General features: G+C 47.2%; 2 protein-coding genes and 1 pseudogene across 4 annotated transcripts in view; 2 read left to right on the top strand and 1 right to left on the bottom strand.

Moving 5' to 3' along the window:
- LOC119952240 (gastrula zinc finger protein XlCGF26.1-like) overlaps nt 1-10519 on the top strand; it is a 44315-nt gene extending 33796 nt beyond the window's left edge. The window contains exon 2 of the mRNA XM_038775893.1: nt 9408-10519. Within this exon, the coding sequence (XP_038631821.1) occupies nt 9408-10272 (865 nt within the window). The 3' untranslated portion in view covers nt 10273-10519. The remainder of the gene's footprint in view (nt 1-9407) is intronic.
- Nucleotides 1563-27833, bottom strand: part of LOC119952242 — a 29418-nt pseudogene continuing 3147 nt past the window's right edge.
- Nucleotides 7564-26007, top strand: LOC119952211 (gastrula zinc finger protein XlCGF8.2DB-like). Of its 3 annotated transcripts, none has more exons than XM_038775854.1 (2): nt 7564-7883; nt 16696-19061. In XM_038775854.1, exon 2 carries the CDS (start codon nt 17060-17062, stop codon nt 17816-17818), a length of 759 nt encoding a protein of 252 aa, XP_038631782.1. In that variant the 5' UTR covers nt 7564-7883; nt 16696-17059; the 3' UTR covers nt 17819-19061. The 3 variants fall into 3 exon arrangements, 2 of the variants coding, with proteins under 2 accessions (XP_038631782.1, XP_038631781.1); XR_005457780.1 differs by lacking the exons at nt 7564-7883; nt 16696-19061 and adding exons at nt 15142-15332; nt 25649-26007; XM_038775853.1 differs by lacking the exon at nt 7564-7883 and adding an exon at nt 15161-15332.

Genomic DNA, 27833 nt, shown 5'->3' with positions numbered 1-27833 from the left:
AGGATGTTGCCTGGTCTCCTGGTTGTTGGCTATGGGTAGAGGTTGAATAAACTAAGATTGTTTTCACTGGATAGATGGAGGCTGAGGGGAGACCTGATTGAGGTGTACAAAATTTTGAGAGGCATAGACAGGGTGGATAGTCAGAGGCTTTTTCCAAGGGTGGAAGTGTCAATTCCAGGGTTCACAGTGAGAGGGGGAAAGTTTAAGGGAGATGTGAGCAGTAAGTTTCTCACACAGAGACTGGTGGGTGCCTGGAACGCGCTGCCAGAGGATGTGGTGGAAGCAGCACATTAGCAACATTTAAGAGACATCTGGATGAGTCCATGAATAGGGAGGAAGTAGAGGGATACGGACCGAGTCTGGGCAGAAGGTTTTTTATTAGTTAGCACATCATGATTGGCACGGGCTTGGAGGGCTGAAGGGCCTGTTCCTGTGATGTACTTTTCTTTGTTCTTTGTTTTTACTACATCTCTAGTGAAAGTATTTAATTCCTCACCCATATTTTTTTGTATTAACGGAATATTCAACACTGATGCAAAATATGTCATTTCCTTGTTCCCCATAACTATGTCCCAGATTTATTTTCTAAGGGGCCTGTGTGGAGTTGAAAAATGAAATGAAAATGAAATTAAATGAATTTACATTTGAGTTTACAGTTGAGTTTACAATCAGATCAGCCGGGAACTTATTGAATGGTGGAGCAGGCTCGAGGGCCGAGTGGCCTACTCCTGTTCCTAATTCATATGTTATCACATCCTTTATAATAGACTGTAGCATTTTCCCTCCTACTGATGTCAGGCTAATGGGTCTGTGGTTCCCCGTTTTCTCTCTCCCTCCTTAAATAGTGGGGTTACATTTACCACCTTCCAATCTGCAGGAACCATTCCAGAATCTAATTGAATTTTGAAAGATTTTCTTTTCTCCATCGAGGTTAATTTGCCTTCAAATGTTTGGGCAAATTGTGCCTAAAAGTGCCTGTTTGGTTCTGGTTTGGAGGAGAGCCACCTGATGTGCGTCCGCTCAGGACATTACCATCACTGGAAGTCCAGAATATTGAAAAATGATCACCAATGTGTCCACTATCTCTGCAGCCGCCTCTTTCAACACTCTGGGATGTAGAGCAGCAGCTTTTGGGGATTTATTAACTTCCAACCACATTAATTTTCCCCAGTACTACTTTTTCACTAATACTAATATCCTTCAGTTCCTCGTGCTCACTAGTTTCTTTCAGTGTTTTGGGGAAATTTCTGTATCTTCCTCCGTGAAGACAGACACACATTGTTTAGTTTCTCTGCCATTTCCTTATTCCCCATTATAAACTCTCCTGTCTCTGTCTGGAATGGACCCACATTGGTCTTTGCTAATCTTTTCCTTTTCACATTCCTATAGGAGCTTTTCCAGTCGGTTTTTATGTTTCTCCCCAGTTTGCTCCCATATTCTATATTCTCTTTATCAGTTTCTTGGTCCACCTTTGCTGAATTCTAAAACAAGTTCCCAATCCTCAGGCTTCTTGAAAGAATCTATATTTTATGTAACTATGTAACACATCCTTAAATGCTCGTGCTTGCCTGGCTAACGTTTATTGTAAGTACCCAATCTACCACATACAACTTGTTCCTCATACCTTGGCAGTTTCCTTCTGTGAGAACCACCCAGATGAATTAAACAGAGAAACCATATAACCATCTTAACGGCAATATGGTCTGCATTGGGGTACTTCCAAACAGAAATGCAAAATTAATAAACCTTTAACTTCCAAACATCCTTTCACTCTGTGAACTTCGTGAAAACTGAAACCAAGTATTTGCAACAAGGCTCAAAGAGCATCAGCCCACTGGAGGCAAAGAGACCGGCCAGTCCAGCAGAAAGAAACCCTCCGATCCTCTCGACTGAGCAAATGACAGAATGAATGAAATGCCAAAGCTGCATTGAGTTGAGAACAGAAACAATAACAGCAGAATCCAACCCTGTAATCACTTGTGAACTTGTTGGTGTCTCAGCAGGTGTGATGAATCACAAAATCAGTTCCCACATTGGCTACAAATGAACTCGCCGCTGTCGAGGCAGCTGGGATGGATCGCTGAATTCCTCCCCTAATCAGAGCAGGTGAATGGCCTCTCCCCAGAGTGAATTCGCTGATGTCTGTGCAGGTTGGATGAATCACTGAATCCCTTCCCACACTGAGGGCAGGTGAACGGCCTCTCCCCAGTGTGAACTCGTTGATGTTTCGGCAGGGTGGATGAATGTCTGAATCCCTTCCCACACTGAGAGCAGGTGAATGGCTTCTCCCCAGTGTGAATTCGCTGGTGTGACTTCAAGCTGCATAACTCAGTAAATCCCTCCCCACACTGAGGGCAGGTGAACGGTCTCTCCCCAGTGTGAACTCGCTGGTGTCTCTGCAGGTTGGATAACCGAGTGAATCCCTTCCCACAGTGAGAGCAGGTGAACGGCCTCTCCCCAGAGTGAACACGCTGGTGACTCTTCAGGTTGGATAGGCGACCAAACCCCTTCCCACACTGAGAACAAGTGAAAGGCTTCTCCCCCGTGTGAGCTCGCTGGTGTGGCTTCAGGCTGGATAATTCAGTGAATCCCTTCCCACACACAAAGCAGGTGAACGGCCTCTCCCCAGTGTGAATGCGTCTATGAATCTCCAGTTTAGATGGGACTCTGAATCCCTTCCCACAGTCCCAACATTTCCATGGTTTCCCCATGTTTTGGGTTTCCTCGTGTTTCTCCAGGTCAGACAATCAGCCAAAGCCTTGTCTATATACAGAACACGTGTACGGTCTCTTCCCTCCTGTGGAAGGTACAATGTTTTTTCCAGGCTGTGTAACTGGTTAAAGCTCTTTCCACAGTCAGTGCTCTGGAACACTCTCACTCGGGTGTGTGTGTCTCGGTGCTTTTCCAGTCACACTGACATTTAAAATATTTTAAAGTTGACAGATCAGGCAAACATTTCTCCTTCTAGATTCAATGGCCAATGATATTCAGGACGATGAATTGAGTGACTCTGTCAAATCGCAACGTGACCTTTGAGATTTTTTTCTGCATCTCCTCCTCTTCTAATATCCTGTAAAACAATTTACAGAATTCATCACTTCAAGACAGGATAGAAATTCAAATCAGACAATATTTCTGGAACATTATTTTTTCTCTTGTTCCCCCATAGCTGTAAATCTCCATCCCACACACTCTCCCTCCATTCTCACTCTGCTGTATCTAATATTCACCCTCCCAATTCTCCTGAAGGTGCTGATTCAGGCTGATTGACAGATCCCCGCTCACTGCTTCCTGAACTGGACACAGAGATCAGAATAAATAAGAGCTGTATTTGGCCATTCGGCCCATCGAGCCTGCTCAATCATTCAATGGGATCAGTGGCCGATCTACCTCAGCACCACTTTCCCACACTATCCCCCATCTCCCTCACTATCTTCAATATCGAGAAACCTATCAATCTCTGTCCCAAAAATACTTGATGACTGACGCTCCACGGTTTCTGGGGTAGAGAATTCGAAAGCTTCACCACATCCTCGAGTGAAGAAATCCCTCCCCAACCACATTTTCCTGCCTGTTCCCCAGAACCCTCGACTCCCTCGTCAATCAGAAATCTGTCTGGGGGGATCCACGCGAGGCGGGTGTGGGAGTAACTGCTTTTCCGCAGGTTCTGGTGCCACCCGCCTAGAATCCGTCATTTATCCTGATTGTCCGGCACTCCTCTACCTCATCCTTGAATCAATATCTGTTCTCATATCCCTGAATGACTTCAGGGTTGAGTTTGGTAAGATTATGCCGAAGAACCTTATGAAATCAGTTGATAAAAGAGCGCAGGATTCAGCAGGGGCAGAGCCGCCTTTTCAACATGGCGGCCTGACCTTCAGGAGGTTTCTCAACCCCGCGCTCTCGGAGGTGGTGAAAATGACGATTGACCAGAGGCTGAGTGAGCTGACTCAATATCTGTGAGCTCCTGTGGCCGAGCTGCAAACCTCCATGAAGAGGTTCAATGATCCCGAGGGGAGAATCCTGAACGTTGAGCAAGATGCCCCCTCGGCGGAGGCAAGAATTTAATCCTTGGAAACCCGGCCTAGTGACGTGGCGGAGTCCTGGAGGACTTGGAGTACAGAGGGTCAGAGAATGAACTCCGAGTCGTGGGCCTGCCAGAAGGTGTGGAGGGTGAGGCTCCTGTTAGGTTCTTTGAGGACCGGCTGCCACGTTTCCTCAAGCTGGATGTGAAGCCTGGGTGTTTCCAATTAGAAAGAGCATCGGATCCTGTCTTTGAGGCTGAGGGATAGTTTTCATCCCAGGCCTGGAATCATTCACTTCCACAACTTGAAAGATCACCAGAAGGTCCTGGAGACGGGTCAGGTGAGGTGGGACCTGGCTCCATGAGGGAGTGAGGATTTCCTTCTTCCAGGACTTTTCGGCAGCCACACAAATGGAGCATCGAGGCTTTGGTGAAGTTTGAAGGGAACTAAAGGCTGCGGGGGTGTATTATGTTGCTTTATCCTGCGACCCTGAATATTGTATCCGACAACCCCGTCACGTCTTTCGATAATCTGACTGCAGCCTTGGCCTTCGTTAAATCCATAGAATCATAGAATTTACAGTGCAGAAGGAGGCCATTCGGCCCATCGAGTCTGTACCAGCTCTTTGAAATAGCACCCTACCCAAGGTCCACAACGCCACCCTATCCCCATAACCCAGTAACCCCACCCAACACTGAGGGTAATTTTGGACACTGAGGGCAATTTAGCATGGCCAATCCACCTAACCTGCACATCTTTGGACTGTGGGAGGAAACCGGGGCACCCGGAGGAAACCCACGCACACACGGGGAGAATGTGCAGACTCCACACAGACAGTGATCCAAGCCGGGAATCGAACCTGGGACCCTGGAGCTGTGAAGCAATTGTGCTATCCACAATGCTATCGTGCTGCCCCCAAGGGCAAGGATTTAGATGGATGGTTTGCAGATCACACTAACTCAGGCTCTCATCCAGACTCGTTCCTCATTATTTAAAAAAATATATTGAGAGTATCCAATTCTTTTTTTACCAATTAAGAGGCAATTTAGCGTGGCCAATTCACCTACCCTGCACATCTTTTTGGATTGTGGGGATGAGACCCCTGCAGACATGGGGAGAATGTGCAAACTCCACACAGACAACTCAACAACCGGGAACACTACAGACAGCTACCCGCAACTCCGACCAAGGAACACACCCGCCAACTCAACAGACTGATCAAGACTTTGGATCCAGACCTTCAGTGCACCCTATGTGCTCTCATCCCACGTACTCCCCGCATTGGGAGATCTCTACTGCCTCCCGAAAATACACAAGGCCAACACACCAGGCCGGCCTATTGCATCAGGCAATGGGACCCTGTGTGAGAACCTCTCTGGCTACATCAACATTATCTTGAAACCCATCGTTCAAGGAACGTCCAGCTTCTGTCACGACACGACAGACTTCTTACAGAAACTCAGCACCCATGGATCAGTTGAACCAGGAACATTCCTCATCACAATGGATGTCTCGGCACTCTACACCAGCATCCCCCATGATGACGGCATTGCTGCAACAGCCTCAGCCCTCAACACCGTTAACTGCCAATCTCCAGACGCAACTCATCCGCTTCAATCTGTATCACAACGTCTTCATGTTCGACAACAAGTTCTTCATCCAGACACACGGAACAGACATGGGGACCAAACTCGCACCTCAATGTGCCAACATCTTCATTCACAAGTTTGAACAAGACCTCCTCACAGCACAGGACCATCAACCAATGTTATACACCAGATACATCAATGACATTTTTTTCTTTGGACCCACGACGAAGAATCACTGAAACAACTACATGGTGAAATCAATATGTTCCATCCCACCATCAGACTCACCATGGACTACTCTCCAAAATAGGTTGCATTCTTGGACACACTCATCTCCATTAAGGACGGTCACCTCAGCACTTCGCTTTACCGCAACCCCACGGATAACCTCACGATGCTCCACTTCTCCAGCTTCCACCCAAAACACATTAAAGAAGCCATCCCCTATGGACAAGCCCTCCGTGTACACAGGATCTGCTCAGACGAGGAGGAGCGTAACGGACATCAACAGACACGGAAAGATGCCCTCGTACGAACAGGATATGACGCTCGACTCATCGATCGACAGTTCCAATGCACCACAGCAAAAAAAAACGCTCCAACCTCCTCAGAAGACAAACACGGGACACAACCGACAGAGTACCCTTCGTCGTCCAGTATTTCCCCGGAGCGGAGAAACTACAACATCTTCTTCGCAGCCTTCAACATGTCATCGATGAAGAAGAACATCTTGCTAAGGTCATTCCCCACACCCCCACGACTTGCCTTCAAACAACCGTGCAACCTCAAACAAACCATTGTTTGCAGCAAACTACTTAGTCTTCAGAACAGTGACCATAACACCACACAACCCTGCCATTGCAATCTCTCCAAGATGTGCCAGAACATCTACATGGGTACCACCGTTACACATGAGAACACCATCCGCCAGGTACGCAGTACATAATCGGGCGACTCGGCCAATGTTGTCGACCTCATACACTGCAGCAAAGGATATCCTGAAGCATGGTACATTGGCGAGACCATGGAGACGCTGCGACAACGGATGAACGGACGTCGCGCAACAATCGCCAGGCAGGAATGTTCCCTTCTAGTCGGGGAACATCAGCAGTCAAGGGCATTCAGCCTCTGATCCCCAGGTAAGCGTTCTCCAAGGTGGCCTGCAGGACGCGCGGCGATTCTGGAAACTTATAACCAAGTTCCGCACATATGAGTATGGCCTCAACCGGGACCTGGGATTCATGTCGCATTACATTCACCCCCCACCATCTGGCCTGGGTTTGCAAAATCCTACCAACTGTCCTGGTGGAGATAATTCACACCTCTTTAACCGAGGATTCCCCCTCTCTCTGGATCTGTAAAGACTTAATTACCTGCAAATGCTCGCATTCAAAGCATTGTCTTGCATCTTTGACTTTGTCTCTATATATATGGTTCTGGAAATTTCCTCTTCATTCATCCAAGGAAGGAGCAGTGTTCCGAAAGCCAGTGATTTGGAACAAACCTGTTGGACTTTAACCTGGTGTTGTAAGACTTCTGACTGTGCCCACCCCAGACCAACGCCGGCATCTCCACGTCACTGTCTTTAAGAGAGAGGAGAGACCTGGGCCAAGATTTCCAGAGTCTCCAGCGTCCCTGGATTCACTTCCTTTCCGTTTAGTCGCTGCAAGTCACCAATTGAAGGTTAGAATGAGAAAAGAAATGGAAAGGGGGAAAAACTAAAGCGTTTTCCTCACACATGTTGGAGACGGGGGAAGTTTCAGTCTGAGTGAAGCTTAATCTTCATCCACAGAAAGCCCGCGCTGATTGGCTGGAACAGCAGAGTTCTTCCGGTCCTAACTCTTCCCATTGGTCAATACCTCAGCAGGAAGGTCAGGCGGTGGGCTTTCCCTCGCACATGCGCAGCCTCGCCTCTCCCCTTGGACATGCGCAGTCCCGGGCCCGGGGGAGGGGAGATCACCGAGCGGTTTCTCGCTCTGGCCGGAGCCGTCAGCCGGTTGCCTGGAAACCTTGTCTGGAGGAGGGGGAACAATGAGTGGGGAGGAGCTGCTGTGTCCGCGCGCCGGGCCAGCGGACTAGAACCTGGAGATGTCACCGCGGATTCCGATGCGTGCACAGGAAGGTTGTTGACCAATCGGAAGAGTTCGTAAACCGGAAGGACTCTCTTCCTCCATCCAATCAGCTCCCCTGTTGTCTGAATGCGGAAGCTGGACAATGAGGAAACCTGGGCATCACAGAGACTGAAAACGTCCTCCTGTCTCCAACATCTGTGACTGTGAGTAAAACACTTTCTTTTTCTCATTCTGACCTTCAATTAGTGACTTGCAGCAAACGAAGGGAAAGGAAGTGAATCAGGGAGGGTGCAGACTCTGGAACGCTTGGCCCGGTTCTCTCTTTCTTCAAGACATTGACATCCTTTGCTCCCTCAGCTTTACACATTTCTTTGTCTGGCTAAAAGGATGGTCTCTTTCCTAATGTTAACAATTAAAGGGCTGCTTTCAAACCATCCCTCCAAATCCTTGCCCTTCAAGAATTTAGCGAAGACCAAGGCAGTAGTCGGATTATTGAAAGACTTGACGGAGTTGTCAGATACAATTTTCAGGGTCACTGTCAGGTGAGGTAGGAGCCTGGTCCCACCTCACCTGACCCGTCTCCAGGACCCTCTGGTGATCTTTCAAGTTGAGAAAGTGAATGATTACAGGCCTGGGATGAAAACTATCCCTCAGCCTCAAAGACAGGATCCGATGCCCTTTCTAATTTGAAACACCTAGGCTTCATAGCCAGCTTGAGAAAATGTGGCAGCCGGTCCTCGAAGAACCTAACGGAAGCCTTACTCTCCACACCTTCTAGCAGGCCAACGACTCAGATGTTCTTTCTCTGGCCCTCGGTTCTCCAAGTTCTCCAGGAGTCCATCATACCACTCAGCCGGTTTTCCCATGATTAAATTCTTGCCTCTGCCGAGGAGGCATCTTGTTCAATATTCAGGATTCTCTCCTCCGGATCATTGAGCCTCTTCATGGTGTTTTACAGTTCGGCCACATGAGCTCACATATATTGAGTCAGCACACTCAGCCTCTGGTCAATAACACGGAGAATGTCACTAACATAGATCAGCCAATGATCCCACAGAATAGACGAGCAGGCTCGATGGGCCGAATGGCCAACTGCAGATCATATTTGTTATGATCTCTGTGTCCAGGACAGGAAGCAGTGAGCAGGAATCTGTCAATCAGCCTGAATCAGCACCTTCAGGAGAATTGGGAGGGTGAATATTAGATACAGCAGAGTGAGAATGGAGGGAGAGTGTGTGGGATGAAGATTTACAGCATTTGGAGAGTGAGCAAGGAAAGAATGTTCTCTAGGAACTAGCATTGTCTGTTCTGAATTCCTCTCCTGTACTGACAGTGATGTCTTTTGTAAATTGTTTTTACAGGATATTAGAAGAGGAGGAATTACAGACAGAAACCTCAACCGTCACCTCTCAATCTGACTGAGTCTCTCAATTCCTTGGAACTGGATATCATCGGACTTTGAATCTAGAAGGAGAAATGTTTGGCTTTTCTGTCGTCTTCAAAAGATTTTAACCATCAGTGTGACTGGAAAAGCACCGAGACACACACACCCGAGTGAGAATGTTCCAGAGCACTGACAGTGGAAAGAGCTTCAACCAGTTACACAGCCTGAAAAAACATCGCTCCATTCACAGCGGGGAGAGACCGTACACGTGTTCTGTGTGTGGACGAGGCTTCAACTGATCGACAAACCTGGAGAGACACGAGGACACCCCCACCTTGGAAAAACCATGGAAATGTAGAGACTGTGGGAAGGGGTTCAGGGCTCCATCTCAGCTGGAAGCTCATCGACGCATTCACACTGGGGAGAGGCCATTCACCTGCTTTGTGTGTAGGAAGGGATTCATTCAGTTATCCGCCCTGCGGACACACCAGCAAGTTCACACTGGGGAGAGGCCGTTCACCTGCTCTCAGTGTGGGAAGGGATTCACTCGGTTATCCAACCTGCAGTCACACCAGCAAACTCACACTGGGGAGAGGCCGTTCACCTGCTCTCAGTGTGGGAAGGGATTCACTCAGTTAGGCAACCTGCGGATACATCAGCGAGTTCACACTGGGGAGAGGCCGTTCACCTGCTCTGAGTGTGAGAAGGGATTCAAGACTTTGTTGAACCTGCTAACACACCAGCGAGTTCACACTGGGGAGAGGCCGTTTACTTGCTCTCAGTGTGAGAAGAGATTCACTGTTTTAAGGAGCCTGCGGATTCACCAGCGAGTTCACACTGGGGAGAGGCCGTTCACCTGCTCTCAGTGTGAGAAGGGATATGCTCAATTATCCAACCTGCGGATACATCAGCGGGTTCACACTGGGGAGAGGCCGTTCATCTGCTCTCAGTGTGAGAAGGGATTCACTCAATCATCCCAGCTGCAGAGACACCAGCAAGTTTACACAGGGGAGAGGCCGTTCATCTGCTCTCAGTGTGAGAAGGGATTCACTCGATTATCCCACCTGCAGAGACACCAGCGAGTTCACACAGGGGAGAAGCCGTTCATGTGCTCTCAGTGTGAGAAGGGATTCACTCGGTTATCCCACCTGCGGATACACCAGCGTGTTCACACTGGGGAGAAGGCGTTAACCTGCTCTTAGTGAGAGAAGGGATTCAGATATCCATACACCCTGTGGGAACACTAGTGAGTTCACACCTGGAAGAAGCCATTCACCTGCTCTGAGCAGGGGAGACATTCAATGATCCATCCCAACTACGGAGACACTAGCGAGTTAATCCTGGGGAGAGACCATTCATCTGCTCTCAATGTGGGGCAGGGTTTTGTGATTCATCACACCTGTTGTGACTCCAACAAGTTCACAATAAATTCCAGATGTTGGCTCCGTTGTTATTGTTTCTGCTCTCACTGACATCCAGGACTGCATTTTGTTCATTCTAACATCTGGTGAATGGTGATGATTGGAGGGTTTCTTTCTGCTGGACTGGCCGGTCTAACACCTCTGCTTTCGGTGGGCTGACCATTTTTGAGCCTCGTTGCGATTACCTGGTTCCAAGTTTGACGAGGAGCACAGAATGAAAAGGTGTTTGCACGTTGGAAGATATTTAGTTCCCAAAGCAGCCATGTTGCCATGAAGATGGGCTATGGTGGTTACAGGGTTCTTTTGCCTAATTTATCTGGGTGTTTCTCGCAGAAGGAAACTGTCATGGTTTGAGGGGCAAGTTGTCTGGTAGATTGGGAAATTACAATAAACATATCACTGAAAGTGGCAATGCAGGTGGATAAGGTCGCTAAGAAGGCAGACGGCATGCTTGTCTTCATTGGTCGGGGCATTGAGTATAAAAATTGGCAAGTCATGCTGCAGCTGTACAGGACCTGAGTTAGGCCACACATGGAATATTGCCCACAATTCTGGCTACCACATTACCTGAAGGATGTGGAGGCTTTGGAGAGAGTACAGAGGAGGTTTACCAGGATGTTGCGTGGCCTGGAGGGTATTAGCTGTCAGGAGAGGTTCAATGAACTCGGATTGTTTTCACTCGAGCGACGGAGGTTGAGGGACAACCTGATAAAAGTTTACGAGGTTATGAGTGGCATGGACAGAGTGGATAGTCAGAAGCTTTTTCCCAGGTTGGAAAAGTCAATTACCAGGTGATATAGGTTTAAGGTGCGAGGGGCAAAGTTTTTAAAAACATTTTATTGAGGCATTTATGCTTTTATAACAATAAGCGATACAAATACAAATTTAAAGATAGTTCAGTGCGTAAACATCCCTCCATCTCCCACTGCTCCCGCTTCCTCTAGACACAAAACAGCCTAACTTTCCCCCCTATCCCATCACCCCCTCCCCTTTATTGCCTCTGCCGACAGTTTAGGTTTCTCTGAAGAAGTCAATAAATGGCTGGAGAGAAGGGAGAGAGACAATCCAGTCAGTAACAAAAATAAGTAATGAAATTGAGTTCAGACACGATCTGCATGAACTGAGACCACTTTGTTCACAGATTGACAAGGTACTCACTGAACTTGAATCAATGTTATTCACTTTTGGAATTGAATGAATTAAGGGTCAGATTAACTATATCAACCTCAGTATCAGTTACGTCTGTTTAATACAGAACAGGGTTAAACCCAGTGTCCAATATTAGAGGTCTCTGTGGCTGTTGGATGCCTGGTTCCACTGTGCAGCTGACAAGCCCACACCTTCAGTGAACTGGTCTACTCAGGGTCTGTTTCTGAACCCTCATCACAACATATTACCTGGTTAGCTATTTATATATGGTCATCATGGTTGAACAGCTCACACAAAGCTCAACCAGAAACTATGGTTCTTCCCTTCTCGCACCTGCCCCCTTCCCCCCCCCCCCCCCCCCCCACCCCCCAACCACCCAGGGGCTACCGGATAAGGTGGAGTCGGGAGTAGGAGTAAGGGAGGGAACGTTTCAGAGATCTACAAGGAACTGATGGAGTGGGAGGGAGCCCCGAGGGAGGTGAAGCAAAAGTGGGAAGAAGAGCTGGGTGGGGAGTTGGAGGCCGGATTATGGGAGGAGGCCTGAGGCGAGTCAATGCATCCTCGCCCTGTGCCAGGCTCAGCCTAATACAATTCAAGGGGGTCCATAGAGCGCACAGGACAGGGGTGCAGATGAGCAAATTCTTTGAGGGGGTGGAAGACAGTTGAAGGCGCTGTGTGGGGGGACCTGTGAACCATGTTTATTTGTTCTGGGCATGTCCGAGGCTGAGAGGTTTCTGGCAGGGGTTTGCTGACCTCATGTCAGAAGTATTAAAGGCGAAGGTGGTACCGAGTCCAGAGGTGGCGATCTTTGACGTGTGGGAAGATCCGGGAGCCCAGGGGGTGGGAGAGGCCGATGTTCTGGCCTTTGCCTCTCTGGTGGCCCAGAGACGGATCCTACTGGGATGGAGGGACTCGGAACGCCCGAAGTTGGGGTTATGGGTTAGTGACATGATGGGGTTTCTCAGACTCGAGAAAATCAAGTTCACCTTGAGGGGATCGTTACAGGGATTTGCCGCTCATTGACTTCTTCAAGAAAAATTAAGCTATCAGCAGGGGTGGGGGGGGGGGGGGGGGCATGGGGGTTTGAGTAAGGTTAGGAACACCAGTGGAAAGGGGGGCTGGGGAAGGAGGTCCTGTTTGTGTAAGTCATGTTGGCTGGGTTTGTTACTGGATGGGTGTCTTGTTTTGTTCCTTTTGACACCTGATGGTTAAAATTGTTACAATTATACATACCTTAATAAGATATTTTCTAAAAAAAGAAACTACGGTTCTTCTTTCTACTGATTCCAGCTCCGACAAGGGGTCGCAGCATCTCCAGCCCTCAGCTCTGTTACTGGGCTGTCATTGACATGTGCAACAGAGAGACAGCAAGTTGCCTGAGGATTAAATGGGAAGTTGAAACTTGTGGTTCTAAACCAACTGTGCAAGATCTCTGCCAAGATCAGTAATTTAAAAAAATAAATTGTAAACCCAGTGAACAAATTAATGAGTCATAAGACAAAAACTTCAAGTTTTATGACTTTTCCTGCAACATACAAACTAGAAACAACACTGCCTAAACACTATTTTTATGAAGAACGTATTCATTAAACTATAAATAGAACGTTGCCCTTTTACTTTGACACAATCAAAAATCGCACTCCATGGTAACGTCGCTGAAGTTGTCACTCAATTCCCCTGGAACCAGTCCAATGTGACTCTTCGTTCCTGTGTTTACTTCCATTCTATTCCTTTGCCTGACTGGCAATCCTTAACCCCAGAAGTGTCTTGCAGTGATGGTTCTCCTGATGATATTCAGGTCCTGATATAATAATAATCTTAATTGTCACAAGTAGGCTTACATTAACACTGCAATGAAGTTACCGGGGAAAGCCCCAAGTCGCCACATTACGGCGCCTGTTTGGGTACAGAGGGAGAATTCAGAATGTCCAAATTACCTAGCAGCACATCTTTCGGGACTTGTGGGAGATAACCAGAGGAAACCCACACAGACATGTGGAGAACGTGCAGACTCCGCACAGACAGTGACCCAAGCCGGGAATCGAACCAGGCACCCTGGTGCTGTAAAGCAACAGTGCTAACCACCATGCCGCTCATAACCAAGTGACTTCCAAATCCTGAAGTCTTTTTTTCTGCAAATCATCATCTAATATCTTGTAAAAGGTATTCACAAATGGAAATTAAGAACAGACAATTCTAGTTCCTGTGAAACATTCTTTCCTCAAAAGCTGTAAATCGCCATCCAACACACTCTCCCTCCATCTCACTCTGCTGTATCTAATATTCGCCCTCCCAATTCTCTGAAGGTGCTGATTCAGGCTGATTGACAGATCCCTGCTCACTGCTTCCTATACTGGACAGAGGCCTGAAATTCTCCATGCAGACTGCCAGACAGAAATATGTCTATATTACTGAACTAAAAATGTGTGCAACATACAGACTGGATTCACTTCCTTTCTCTTCAGTTGCTGCAAGTCACCAGTGTCCCCTCAGAATGAGAAAAGAAATGGAAAGATAAAGTAGACTTGGAGCAGCTGCTGCCTCTTGCGGGGCATTCCAGAATGAGAGGTAATAGTTTTACGATAAGTGGTAGCAAATTCAAAACAGTTTTAATTTTAAAATAAATTCAGTGTACCCAATCATTTTTTTTACAATTAAGGCGCAATTTAGTGTGGCCAATCCACCTACTCTGCACATCTTTGGGTTGCGGGGGTGAAACCTACAGACACGGGGAGAAAGTGCAAATTCCAGACAGTATGTGGAGATGTTGGTGTTGGACTGGGGTGAGCACAGTAAGAAGTCTTACAACACCAGGATTCACCTGAGGAAGGAGCAGTGCTCCGAAAGCTCGTGTTTGAAACAAATCTGTTGAACTTTAACCTGGTGTTGTAAGACTTCTTACTGTGCACGCAGACAGTAACCCAGGGCCTCAGCGCCGTAGACAGCAGTGCTAACCACTGGCCATCGGCTGCCCTATTCAAAACAGAGTTGAGGAGAAGCTGCTACTCCCAAGGGCTGTGAATCTGTGGAATTCACAACCCCAGAGTGCGGTGGAGCTGGGACTGTGAGTAAATTTAGGGAGGAGTTGGACAGATTTTTCATCTTGAAGGGTTATACTCGATGGGCCAAATGGCCTAATACTGTTCCTATATCTTATGACCTTCTGAAAGGGGGAGACATTGATTTGCTCCCAGATGTTGCCCAGAGGAGGAAGTTTTAGTCTGAAACTCATTGTCCAACCTCCACATTGTGACATCACAAAGGAGTTTGTCCTCTGAATCAGCCAATAGGAATAAATCCGTTCCGCAGTGACGTCATGCATTTGAGCGCGGCCGCGCAGACACGGGAGCCCCTTTGTTCCACTCCCCCAGCACATTGTCAAGTCGGTTTCCAGGCAACCGGCTGACAGTTCCGTCCCGTTGGTGTCCTCCCCCTCCCCAGACCCGGGACTGCGCATGTCCAAGGGGAGAAGTTGCGCATGTGCCGGGGAGCTCACTTCTGCTGACTTTACTGCTGAGGTATTGACCAATGGGAAGATAGGAAAACCGGAAGGACTCTGTTTCTCAGCCAATCAGAGCTCCCCCATTGTCTCAATGCGGAAGCCGGACATGGAGGTTTGTGCCGAGCAAAGCTGTTGTTTCCCCAACCCTGAGTGAGCTTGAGCTGCACACAGACTCCTGTCTCCAACATTTGTGAGTAAAACACTTTCTTTTCTCCCCCCTTTCCATTTCTTTTCTCATTCTGACCTTCAATTGGTCACTTGCAGCAACTGAAGGGAAAGGAAGTGAATCCAGGGAGGGTGCAGACTCTGCAAACCTTGGCCCAGGTCTCTCTCTCTCTCTTAAAGACATTGACATCCTTTGCTCCCTCGGCTTGACACATTTCTTTGTCTGGCTAAAAGGATGGTCTCTTTCCTAATGTTCACAATTAAAGGACTGGTTTCCCCAGGAGATGGCTGACATTTAAGGGGACAGTAAACAGGACAAATGAAACCCAACCAATTGTCACCCTTTCAGTCTATTCTCTATCATCAGCAAAGTGATGGAAGGAGTCGTGAATAGTGCCATCAAGTGGTACTTACTCAGCAATAACCTGCTCACGGATGCTCAGTTTGGGTTCCGCCAGGGTCACTCAGCTCCTGACCTCGTTGCAGTCTGAGTTGAAACATGGACATGAATGCCAGAGGTGAGGTGAGAGTGACTGCCCTTGACGTCGAAGCAGCATTTGACCAAGTATGGCAACCATGAGCCCCAGCTAAACTGTAATCGGACAGATATGTCCAGTTTTGTTATATGGAATATATTAGATCTATTATTGATGGTTTTGTCATAAAATACATGGATTATTAGTTCTAGTTTTGTAAATAGTACTGTACCTACCTTATATATTACAAGTCATAGTCATTGCAGCACTGACAGAATCCATTTGGCAACTCGAGTCAATCCTGACTCTCTGTACAGCAATACAATCAGTCCCAATCCCCCTCTATATCTCTGTTCACCTGATTTTCTTCAATGTCATTTTGAATTATCGATCATCTCGACTTCCAGAACCATTGTGGGCAGTGAGTTCCTCGACATGATCACTCTGTGACTAAATAAAATTCTTCCTCAGAATCACCCCATCTCTAATCAGTAAATATACTTAGATGGAGAGTCTCTGCTCTCGTACAGGTTGTAATGAGTTTAGATTTGTTGATCATCAATCAGCACCTTCATGAGGATTGGGAGGGAAAGGAAGTCAATCCAGTCTGTCTATTACACACATTTTTCGTCCAGTAACATAGACATATATCTGTCTGGCAGCCTCTGTGTCCAGGACAGGAAGCAGTGAGCTTGGATCTGTCAATCAGTCTGATTCAGCATCTTCAGGAGAATTGGGAGGGTGAATATTAGATACAGCAGAGTGAGAATGGAGGGAGAGTGTGTGAAATGGACATTTAGGGAATTTGAGGGAAAGACAAAGAGGAAAGAATGTTCGATAGAAACAAGAATTGTCTGTTCTGAATTTCTATCCTGTACTGACAGTGATGACTTTTGTAAAATCCTTTTGCAGGAAGTTAGAACGAGAGGTGTTTGAGGTGGATACCTCAAACTAAATATCACGTCAAGATCTGACTGAGTCACTCAATTCTTGGGAACCGAATATCATCGGCCTTTGAATCTAGAAGGAGAAATGTTTGTCTATTCTGTCTGCTTCAAGAGATTTTAAACATCAGTGTGTCAGGAAAAAGACTGAGACACACACACCCGTGTGAGACTGTTCCAGAGCACTGATTGTGGAAAGAGCTTTAACTAGTGACACAGCCTGAAAAAAAAATCACACCATTCACAGCAAAGAGAGACTGAAAAGGTGTTCTGTGTGTGGACGACGCTTCAACTGATCGTCCAACGCAGTGAGACGCAAGATCATCCGGACCATGGAGAAACCATGGAAATGTGAGGATTGTGGGAAGGGATTCAAAGGCCCGTACGGGCTGGACAGGCATCAACGCAGTCACACTGGAGAGAAGCTGTTCACCTGCTCGGTATGTGGGAAGGGATTCACAGCCCCACATGAGCTGGAAAGGCATCAACGGAGTCACAGTGGAGAGAAGCCATTCACCTGCTCTCAGTGTGAAAAGGGATTCACTGATATCGGCAACCTGCGGAGACACGAGCGAGTTCACACTGGGGAGAGGCCGTTCACCTGCTCGGACTGTGGGAAGGAATTCACTCGGTTATCCCACCTGCAGAGACACCATCGAGTTCACACTGGGGAGAGTCCGTTCACCTGCACTGTGTGTGGGAAGGGATTCACTCAGTTACCCAACCTGCTGGTCCACAATCGAGTGCACACCGGGGAGAGGCCATTCACCTGCACTGTGTGTGATAAGGGATTCACTCGGTTAGCCCACCTGAAGACACACCAGCGAGTTCACACTGGGGAGAGGCCATTCACCTGCACTGTGTGTGGGAAGGGATTCAGTCAATTATCCAGCCTGCTGAGCCACAATGTCACTCACACCAATGAGAGACCCTTTAAATGCTCTGACTGTGGGAATGGGTTTAAAAGCTCTCAGGTACTGATGATTCACCAGCGCATTCATTCTGAGGAGAGACCGTTCAGCTGCTCTCACTGTGCAAAGAGGTTTAGAACCTCATCCAACCTGATGAAACACGAACAAGGCCACACCTAACAATGAAGCAGAATACCCGGAGGCCTTGTTCATCGTGGTCAGGGACTTTAACCAGGCCAACCTCGAGTGTACAGCCAAAATTCCACCACCGCAATTCTACCACCACATCTCCTGTCCCAACAGGGGCCCCAACATCCTTGACCACTGCTACACAAACATCAAGGGCGCCTCTCAATCCATCCCCCAACAGCACTTTGGAAAATCAGACCACAAGACGGTGCTCCTTCTCCCAGCATATAAGCAGAAACTTAATGGGAGAATCCGGTTAAGAAGGTTGTGCAAAACTGGTCGCGGTAAAGGAAGAGCTCCTACGCGACTGCTTGGAGTCATTTGACTGGTCCATATTCAAGAACTCAGCAGCCAACCTAAACGAGTTTGCCAGCACCATCACAGACTTCATCAGCAAGTGTGTAGAAGATTGTGTGACAAAGAAGGTAGTAGGTACGTTACCCAACCAGAAACCATGGTTTAATCGGGAGATTCACTCCCGACTGATGGCCAGGTCTGAGGCATTCAAGACAGGCAACCTTGATCTGGACAAGAAATCTAGGTACGACCTCCACAAAGCCAACAGGGACGTCAAGAAACAATACCAGACTAAGCTAGAATCACAGACTAATGACATGGACTATCGTCGGCTGTGGCAAGGCTTCAACAACATAATGAGCTGCAAAGCCGAGAAGAATCTTTGGCAACAGGGCAGCCCTCCCCGACAAATTCAATCCATTCTATGTTCACTTCAACAGGAAATCAACAAACCTTTGTCAACTGCCTCAGCAACCTTGGACACACAAACCTGTGACATACCAACCGTCACAGCCTCCAAAGTCAGATCGGCTTCTTGAAAATGAACCCTCGGTCAGTGGCAGGTCCTGACGGGATCCCTGGTCGTGCACCCAGATACTGTGCGGACCAACTGGCGGATATGTTTCCGGACATCCTCAACCTCTCCCTACTCCGTTCCGAGATTCCCACCTGCTTCAAGAAGACCACCATCCATACCGGTGCCAAAGGAGAACCAGGCACCATGCCTCAACCACTACCATCCAGTGGCCTTGGCATCGATCATTATGATGAGCTTCGAGAGGTTGGCCATGAGACACTTCAACTCCAGACACCCAGGGTGCCTTGATCCACTGCAATTCGCATACCGCCATGGTCCATTCTGCCACCGCAGACGCCACCGCCATCTCCCTGGCCCTACACTCATTCCTGGAGCATCTCGACAACAAGGACTCCTATGTCAGACTCCTATTCATTAACAACAGCTCTGCCTTCAACTCCATAATCCCAGCCAAGCTCATGTCAAAACCTAGGACTTGGCTCCTCCCCCTGCAACTGGATCATCAACTTCCTGACCCACAGACAGCAATCAGTAAGGATAAACAACAATGCCTCCTCCTATGCGTTTGTCCTCAATACAGGGGCCCCACAAGGCTGTGTACTTAGCTCCCTACAGTATTCCCTGTACACACACGACTTTGTGGCAAAATTTGGCTCCCGCTCCATGTTTGCCAATGACACGACTGCAGTGGGTCGCATATCAAACAACGATGTGTCAGAGTACAGGAGGGAGATAGAGAACCTAGTGGCATGGCGTAATGGCAACAATCTCTCCCTCAATGTCAGCAAAACTAAGGAGCTGGTCATTTACTTCAGGAAGCAAAATATCATCCACACCCCTGTCTGCATCAATGGTGCCGAGGGGGAGATGGTTGACAGCTTCAAATTGCTCGGTGTGCAAATCACCAACAATCTGTCCCGGTCCACCAACGTCAACACTACGGCCAAGAAAGCACAACAGCGCCTATACTTCCTCAGGAAACTAAGGAAATTCAGCACGTCTACATTGAATCTTAACAATTATTACAGATTCACCATAGAAAGCATCCTATCTGGCTGCAGCACAGTTTGGTATGGCAACTGCTCGGCCCAAGACTGTTATGAACTACAGAGTCATGAACACAGCCCAGTCCCTCACACGAACCTGCCTCCCATCCATTGACTCTGTCATGGCTGATATGTTCCCAGTGCCCCGTTCTATCCCTGCAGCCCTGCAATTTAGTTCCCTCAAATACCAATCCAATTTCAGTTTGAAATTCTCCATTGTCTTCATTTCCACACAGCACCTCCCCCTCACAGTTGGCAAGTTCCAGGTCATTACCATTTGCTGCATCAAAATATTCCCCCACCCCGCTGCCCCTACAACTCGATTTTCAAATTTGCTGATGACACCACCATAGTGGGTCGGATCTCAATACAATGACGAGACAGAGTACAGGAATGAGATAGAGAATCTGGTGAACTGGTGCAACAGACAATAATCTCTCCCTCAATGTCAACAAAACGAAGGAGATTGTCATCGATGTCAGGAAACGTAGTGGAGAACATGCCCCTGTCTACATCAATGGGAACGAAGTAGAAAGGGTCGGGAACTTCAAGTTTTTAGGTGTGCAGATCACCAACAACCTGTCCTGGTCCCCCCATGCTGACACTATAGTTAAGAAAACCCACCAATGACTCTACTTTCTCAGAAGACTAAGGAAATTTGGCATGTCTCAACAACATTTACAGATGCACCATAGAAATCATTCTTTCTGGTTGTATCACAGCTTGGGATGGAGCCTACTCTGCCCAAGAACGCAGTAAATTGCAAAAGGTCATGAATGTAGCCAAATACATCACGCAAATCAGCCTCCCATCCATTGACTCTGCCTACAATTCCTGCTGTCTCGGAAAGGCAGCCAGGATAATTAAGGACCCCACGTACCTCAGACATACTCCCTTCCACCTTCTTCCGTCAGGAAAAAGATACCAAAGTTTGAGGTCACGGACCAACCGACTCAAGAACAGCTTCTTCCCTACTGCCATCAGACTTTGGACCTACCTCGTATTAAGTTGATCTTTTCTCTACACCCTTGCTATAACTGTAACATTATATTCTGCAGTCTCGCCTTCCTTTCCTATGTACAGTATGCGTTGTCTGTATAGCATGCAAGAAACAATACTTTTCACTGTATACTTATGGGAAGCAAGAGATGAAATTGCAGAGCCGTTGGCAATGATCGTTTCGTCCTCACTATCAACAGGGGTGGTATCAGGGGATTGGAGAGTGGCGAATGTTGTGTCCCTGTTGATAACCCTGGGAATTACAGGCCAGTTAGTCTTACTTCGGTGGTAGGCAAAGTAATGGAAAGGGTACTGAGGGATAGGATTTCTGAGCATCTGGAAAGACACTGCTTGATTAGGGATAGTCAGCACGGATTTGTGAGGGGTAGGTCTTGCCTTACAAGTCTTATTGACTTCTTTGAGGAGGTGACCAAACATGTGGATGAAGATAAAGCAGTGGATGTAGTGTACATGGATTTTAGTAAGGCATTTGATAAGGTTCCCCGTGGTAGGCTTATGCAGAAAGTAAGGAGGCATGGGATAGTGGGAAATTTGGCCAGTTGGATAACAAACTGGCTAACTGATAGAAGTCAGAGAGTGGTGATGGATGGCAAATATTCAGCCTGGAGCCCAGTTACAGTGGTGGACCACAGGGATCAGTTCTGGGTCCTCTGCTGTTTGTGATTTTCATTAATGACTTGGATGAGGGAGTTGAAGGATGGGTCAGTAAATTTGCAGATGATACGAAAATTGGTGGAGTTGTGGATAGTGAGGAAGGCTGTTGTCGGCTGCAAAGAGACATAGACAGGATGCAGAGCTGGGCTGAGAAGTGGCAGATGGAATTTAACCCTGACAAGTGTGAGGTTGTCCATTTTGGAAGGACAAATATGAATGCGGAATACAGGGTTAACGGTAGGTTTCTTGGCAATGTAGAGGAGCAGGGAGATCTTGGGGTCTATGTTCATAGATCTTTGAAAGTTGCCACTCAAGTGGATAGAGCTGTGAAGAAGGCCTATGGTGTGCTAGCGTTCATTAGCAGATGGATTGAATTTAAGAGCTGTGAGGTGATGATTCAGCTGTACAAAACCTTGGTAAGGCCACATTTGGAGTACTGTGTGCAGTTCTGGTTGCCTCATTTTAGGAAGGATGTGGAAGCTTTGGAAAAGGTGCGAAGGAGAAGGATGAGGGGTAACCTGAGAGAGGTTTATAAGATGATCAGGGGAATAGATAGAGTAGACAGCGACTTTTTCCCCGGGTGGAACAAACCATTAGAAGGGGACATAAATTTAACGTGAATGGTGGAAGATATAGTGGGGGGATGTCAGAGGTAGGTTCTTTACCCAGAGAGTAGTGGGGGCATGGAATGCACTGCCTGTGGAAGTAGTTGAGTCGGAAACGTTAGGGACCTTCAAGTGGCTATTGGATAGGTGCATGGATTATGGTAGAATAATGGAGTGTAGATTAATTTGTTCTTTTTTAAAAAATTTAGATTACCCAATTATTTTTTCCAATTAAGGGGCAATTTAGCATGGCCAATCCACCTACTCTGCACATTTTTGGGTTGTGGGGGTGAAACGCACGCAGACACGGGGAGAATGTGCAAACTCCACACGGACAGTGACCCAGAGCCGGGATCGAACCTGGGACCTCAGCGCCGTGAGGCAGCTGTGCTAACCACTAGGCCACCGTGCTGCCCTGATTAATTTGTTCTTAAGGGCAGCACGGTAGCATTGTGGATAGCAGAATTGCTTCACATCTCCAGGGTCCCAGGTTCGATTCCGGCTTGGGTCACTGTCTGTGTGGAGTCTGCACATCCTCCCCGTTTGTGTGTGGGTTTCCTCCGGGTGCTCCGGTTTCCTCCCACAGTCCAAAGATGTGCAGGTTGGGTGGACTGGCCATGATAAATTGCCCTTCGTGTCCAAAATTCTATGATCTATGATTAACCTATGACAAAAGTTTGTTACAACATCGTGGGCCGAAGGGCCTGTTCTGTGCTGTATTTCTCTATATCTCTATGTTCTATGTGACAATAATACATCAAATAAACTTGTCATAATCTTTTCCACCTCTCTCAAATCTACCCTCGACCTCCTTTGCTCCAAGGTGAACAATCCCAGCCTGACCTGAACAAACAAACAGAATATGTTAATACCTGGGATCGGACGGGAATGTTTAATTTTTGTTTGAAAGATACTGGGAATATTGTCCTGGATAATGAATGATTGGAATGTTTACCTTGGGCGTGGTTGAATGGAATATATCAGTCTGGTATCCTTCGATGCTTTAGTGAAAGTCTGGAATGTGTAGATAGGATGAATAAGTTGATCACTTTCTCTTGGAAATATTTACATGCTTTTAAAAAAAATTTAGAGGGACCCAATTATTTTATTCCAATAAAGGGGCAATTTAGCCAATCTTCCTTTGTTGTCCCTTTGTGGTCCCTTTGTTCAAGAAGGGGAGTAGAGATAACCCCGGTAACTATAGGCCGGTGAGCCTAACGTCTGTGGTGGGTAAAGTCTTGGAGAGGATTATAAAAGATACGATTTATAATCATCTAGATAGGAATAATATGATTAGGGATAGTCAGCATGGTTTTGTGAAGGGTAGGTCATGCCTCACAAACCTTATCGAGTTCTTTGAGAAGGTGACTGAACAGGTAGACGAGGGTAGAGCAGTTGATGTGGTGTATATGGATTTCAGTAAAGCGTTTGATAAGGTTCCCCACGGTCGGCTATTGCAGAAAATACGGAGGCTGGGGATTGTGGGTGATTTAGAGATGTGGATCAGAAATTGGCTAGTTGAAAGAAGACAGAGAGTGGTAGTTGATGGGAAATGTTCAGAATGGAGTTCAGTTACGAGTGGCGTACCACAAGGATCTGTTCTGGGGCCGTTGCTGTTTGTCATTTTTATAAATGACCTAGAGGAGGGCGCAGAAGGATGGGTGAGTAAATTTGCAGACGACACTAAAGTCGGTGGAGTTGTAGACAGTGCGGAAGGATGTTGCAGGTTACAGAGGGACATAGATAAGCTGCAGAGCTGGGCTGAGAGGTGGCAAATGGAGTTTAATGTGGAGAAGTGTGAGGTGATTCACTTTGGAAAGAATAACAGGAATGCGGAATATTTGGCTAATGGTAAAATTCTTGGTAGTGTGGATGAGCAGAGGGATCTCGGTGTCCATGTACATAGATCCCTGAAAGTTGCCACCCAGGTTGATAGGGTTGTGAAGAAGGCCTATGGTGTGTTGGCCTTTATTGGTAGAGGGATTGAGTTCCGGAGCCATGAGATCATGATGCAGCTGTACCAAACTCTGGTACGGCCGCATTTGGAGTATTGCGTACAGTTCTGGTCGCCTCATTATAGGAAGGACGTGGAAGCTTTGGAACGGGTGCAGAGGAGATTTACCAGGATGTTGCCTGGTATGGAGGGAAAATCTTATGAGGAAAGGCTGATGGACTTGAGGTTGTTTTCGTTAGAGAGAAGAAGGTTAAGAGGTGACTTAATAGAGGCATACAAAATGATCAGAGGGTTAGATAGGGTGGACAGCGAGAGCCTTCTCCCGCGGATGGAGGTGGCTAGCACGAGGGGACATAGCCTTAAATTGAGGGGTAATAGATATAGGACAGAGGTCAGAGGTGGGTTTTTTACGCAAAGAGTGGTGAGGCCGTGGAATGCCCTACCTGCAACAGTAGTGAACTCGCCAACATTGAGGGCATTTAAAAATTTATTGGATAAGCATATGGATGATAAGGGCATAGTGTAGGTTAGATGGCCTTTAGTTTTTTTTTTCCATGTCGGTGCAACATCGAGGGCCGAAGGGCCTGTACTGCGCTGTATCGTTCTATATTCTATGTTCTATGTTCCTACCCTGCACATCTTTGGGTTGTGGAGGTCAGACCCACGCAGACACGGGGGTATGTGCAAACTCCTCACAGACAGTGACTTGGTGCCGGGATCGAACCCGGGTCTTCGGTGCCGTGAAGTAGCAGTGCTAACCACTGTGCCACCCAGATATATTTACATCCTGGCCCATGAACTTTGTTTTAAAGAATTCCACATTTGAAAGCCCGGCCACGACATGAAATATCAGCACCATAACAGGCCAGATAAGAAAGACAGACACTCACTTTGATATTTTCATCAGCGCATCTGAGAGTTAAGTATATGTGACATGATTTTGGGATCCCGGTGTGGGTGTGCAGTTGTGATTTGTTACATGTAAAAAATAACAAGCCTAAATTTATGGTGAAATGGACCGAAGACCGGGTCCCAAACACACACAGCTACTGGAGACACAGCAGGAGATGAAATGGTTAATGTGGCCAGGGGATTGAGACACCATTGTGATATCATCAAGACATTGACACACACTCCAAAGAGAAACTGACTTTAAAACAATCGGGATAGAATTAAACACACTGGACATGGGCAAAGTGGGAGTGAAATTAAAGCGATAGTGGGCTATGAAGGGCTTGGGAGAAATAATACTGAGTAAGAGCTGTCCACAAAGTGAGAGCTGGAGAATCTTTTACATCCATGTTTGATCTGTTCCTTGAAGCATCTGTCCTAATGTACCAGGAACCTGGAACTCGTGGTGCTCCTTCAGGAGAAGAAAAGATTAAATCGATGTTGTCCCAGGCGGAGCCAGAACAGAACGGGAAAATAATGGAGTGAAATTGAGTGAGGGGTCGGAGAGAGAGAGTTCTCCTCCCCCTCGAAGTGCGGACTGTAAGATTCCTGGGGGACTCCCTACTTCGGGTTTTCTTGCTAATTAGTGAACATTAAATTAAATTCTATGACTGGCTGTGGATTTATTTTGAATTTGATTGTTACACTTCTCCTGTTTTTATTCCTGTTGTGATTACGCTCTGGGTAAGGATGGTTGACAGGATGGGAAATTGTGGTTTGGGTCATCACTGACCAAATGTTTTATTGATCCGAAAGGTGTAAAAGGGACCAAACTCCAGCAGAAATCGAGCAGAGCTGAGAACAGACGACTTGCTGTGTGGGAACAGGGAGATAAACAGCTCCCAGAGGACAGAGAAAACAAGAGTGCCTGGAATCCTAGACAACACCTGGGTGTCAAGGCCACCATGTTTTCACTGCTTGGCATGGGAATGCTGACTCCCTGTACCGGGGACGGAGCGTGGGGAAGACAATTGTTTGAGAGTTTGACGTGGCTTGGGCGGGTACAGATGGTTCAATGACAGGTTTTGTAATGTTAGCTTGGCAATGATTGGGTTAAATCAGTCTCCATAGACTTTGTGATGTAATAAAGTATAAGAAGGGATTCCCCGAGCACAGAGATTTGTTGAGGTTTTACACATTCCACTGACTGGGACCATGGCATCTGGGGCACAGCAGGGAGCATTTACCTGGAGATGGTGCTTCTACCCAGAGTGTAATGGGAATGCTGCTGCACTTTGATATTACTGCTCAGACATTAACATGTGTCAGCTCCTTTTTATACCGAATAACATCTAACCACTGACACAAATAAGGGTTATCACTGAATCATTTCAGAGTTTGGGAAAAGGGGAAAATGGGCCAATTGCCTCCCTAAAATTTAGACTTTCCAATTAAGGGGCAATTTAGCATGGCCAATCCACCTATCTTCACATCTTTGGGTTGTGGGGGTGAGACCCACGCAGACACTGGGAGAATGTGCAGCTTCACACGGACAGTGACCTAGGGCCGGGATAGACCCCAGGTCCTCAGTGCCGTAGGCAGCAGTGCTAATCACTGCACCACCGTGCCGCCCCTGAACCCCATTTCTAACATCGCTGTCAAAAACAATTTCTCCTCTCCCCCTCTGGCTCCTTTGCCAATTACCTTGGAGGGACGCACTTCCTGTTAAAGAGCCTGTCAACCCCTCTCACCCACTTTCCCTAAAGTACATCAATCTAATCATGAAAAGTCCAGAAAATCAGATATTTTTCTAATAAATGTTTATTCATCAAAACAGACAAGGTGAGATATAGAAAATAATTTGAGGATCAAAGACAGAGTAAAGGATGTTCACAATGTTCAGGATCCAAATGGTTTCTCTTTGGTTCCTCTGTACCCTGTTCCTGTGACTCCCTGCTTTGGACACGGGCACTGAACCCTGTGGGCATGGCACCATCAGCCCCAATAACACCCTCCACGCCCACCTCCTCAGGCCCTGATTGGTAGAGCCCCATTTCACAGTCCATCCTCCAGCACCTTCCTGTCTCTGTTAGTGAGGTGCCCATGGCAGGGTGATGGGAGGATACATTAGGGTTACAATCAATAGGGAGTGTGCGGGGGAACAGTGATTTATAGTTTGAGAGGGGAAAGGATGTTCTCTGATGACTGGAATTGTCAGTTCTGGATTTCTGCCCTTTATTTACAGCGATGTCCTTTGTAATCTCCTTTCCCAGGCGATGAGTAGAGAGGTTTTTGCAGACAGGAAACACAAACCAAACATCCCTATTCTGAGATGTGTCCTTTTAGATTGGACACTAGACATGGGATTTGATTCTTAGGCTATAGACTTACTCCGGTGTCTGTTTAACACTTGTTTATTAGTTCGACATCTAAACAAGTTACAGAGTAGGCATGTTACTCCTCGGTGTGAATTCAACCCTCCCTTGAGAGTCTAACACATGTTAATAAATCAGCATCCACGTCATGGGGCTTGTTTAGCACAGTGGACTAAATAGCTGGCTTGAATGCAGAACAATGCCAGCAGCGCGGGTTCAATTCCAGTACCAGCCTCCCCGAACAGGTGCCGGAATGTGGTGACTAGGGGCTTTTCACAGTAACTTCATTGAAGCCTACTTGTGACAATTATTATATCGTAAAGTAATTGTGACATCTGTTAACCCGTTATACTGCATCTCGCTCCCACAACATATATTGTCCAGGGGTTCTATAGTTGTCTAAAATATGTGTCAACATTTTAGAGAATGTACACAAAGTCTGCAGTGACGCCTGCACACCTACCTCTGAGAACGTTGATGCACTCGGTCCAGTGACAGACAAGAAAGGTGCTGACTTGAAGCTTTTGCTTCATTTTGTGAAGACCTGATGCAGCTCGGTACCAGAGAAAATGGTGTTTCCACAACCCGCACTGCTGGCCTCTCTGCGAGTGGGTGAAGGACAGGGA

Source organism: Scyliorhinus canicula, chromosome 17 (assembly GCF_902713615.1).
Source record: "Scyliorhinus canicula chromosome 17, sScyCan1.1, whole genome shotgun sequence".
NCBI classification, from domain to species: domain Eukaryota; kingdom Metazoa; phylum Chordata; class Chondrichthyes; order Carcharhiniformes; family Scyliorhinidae; genus Scyliorhinus; species Scyliorhinus canicula.
Note: the sequence above shows the minus strand (reverse complement) of the source record. Positions and strands in the feature narration are given on the sequence as shown.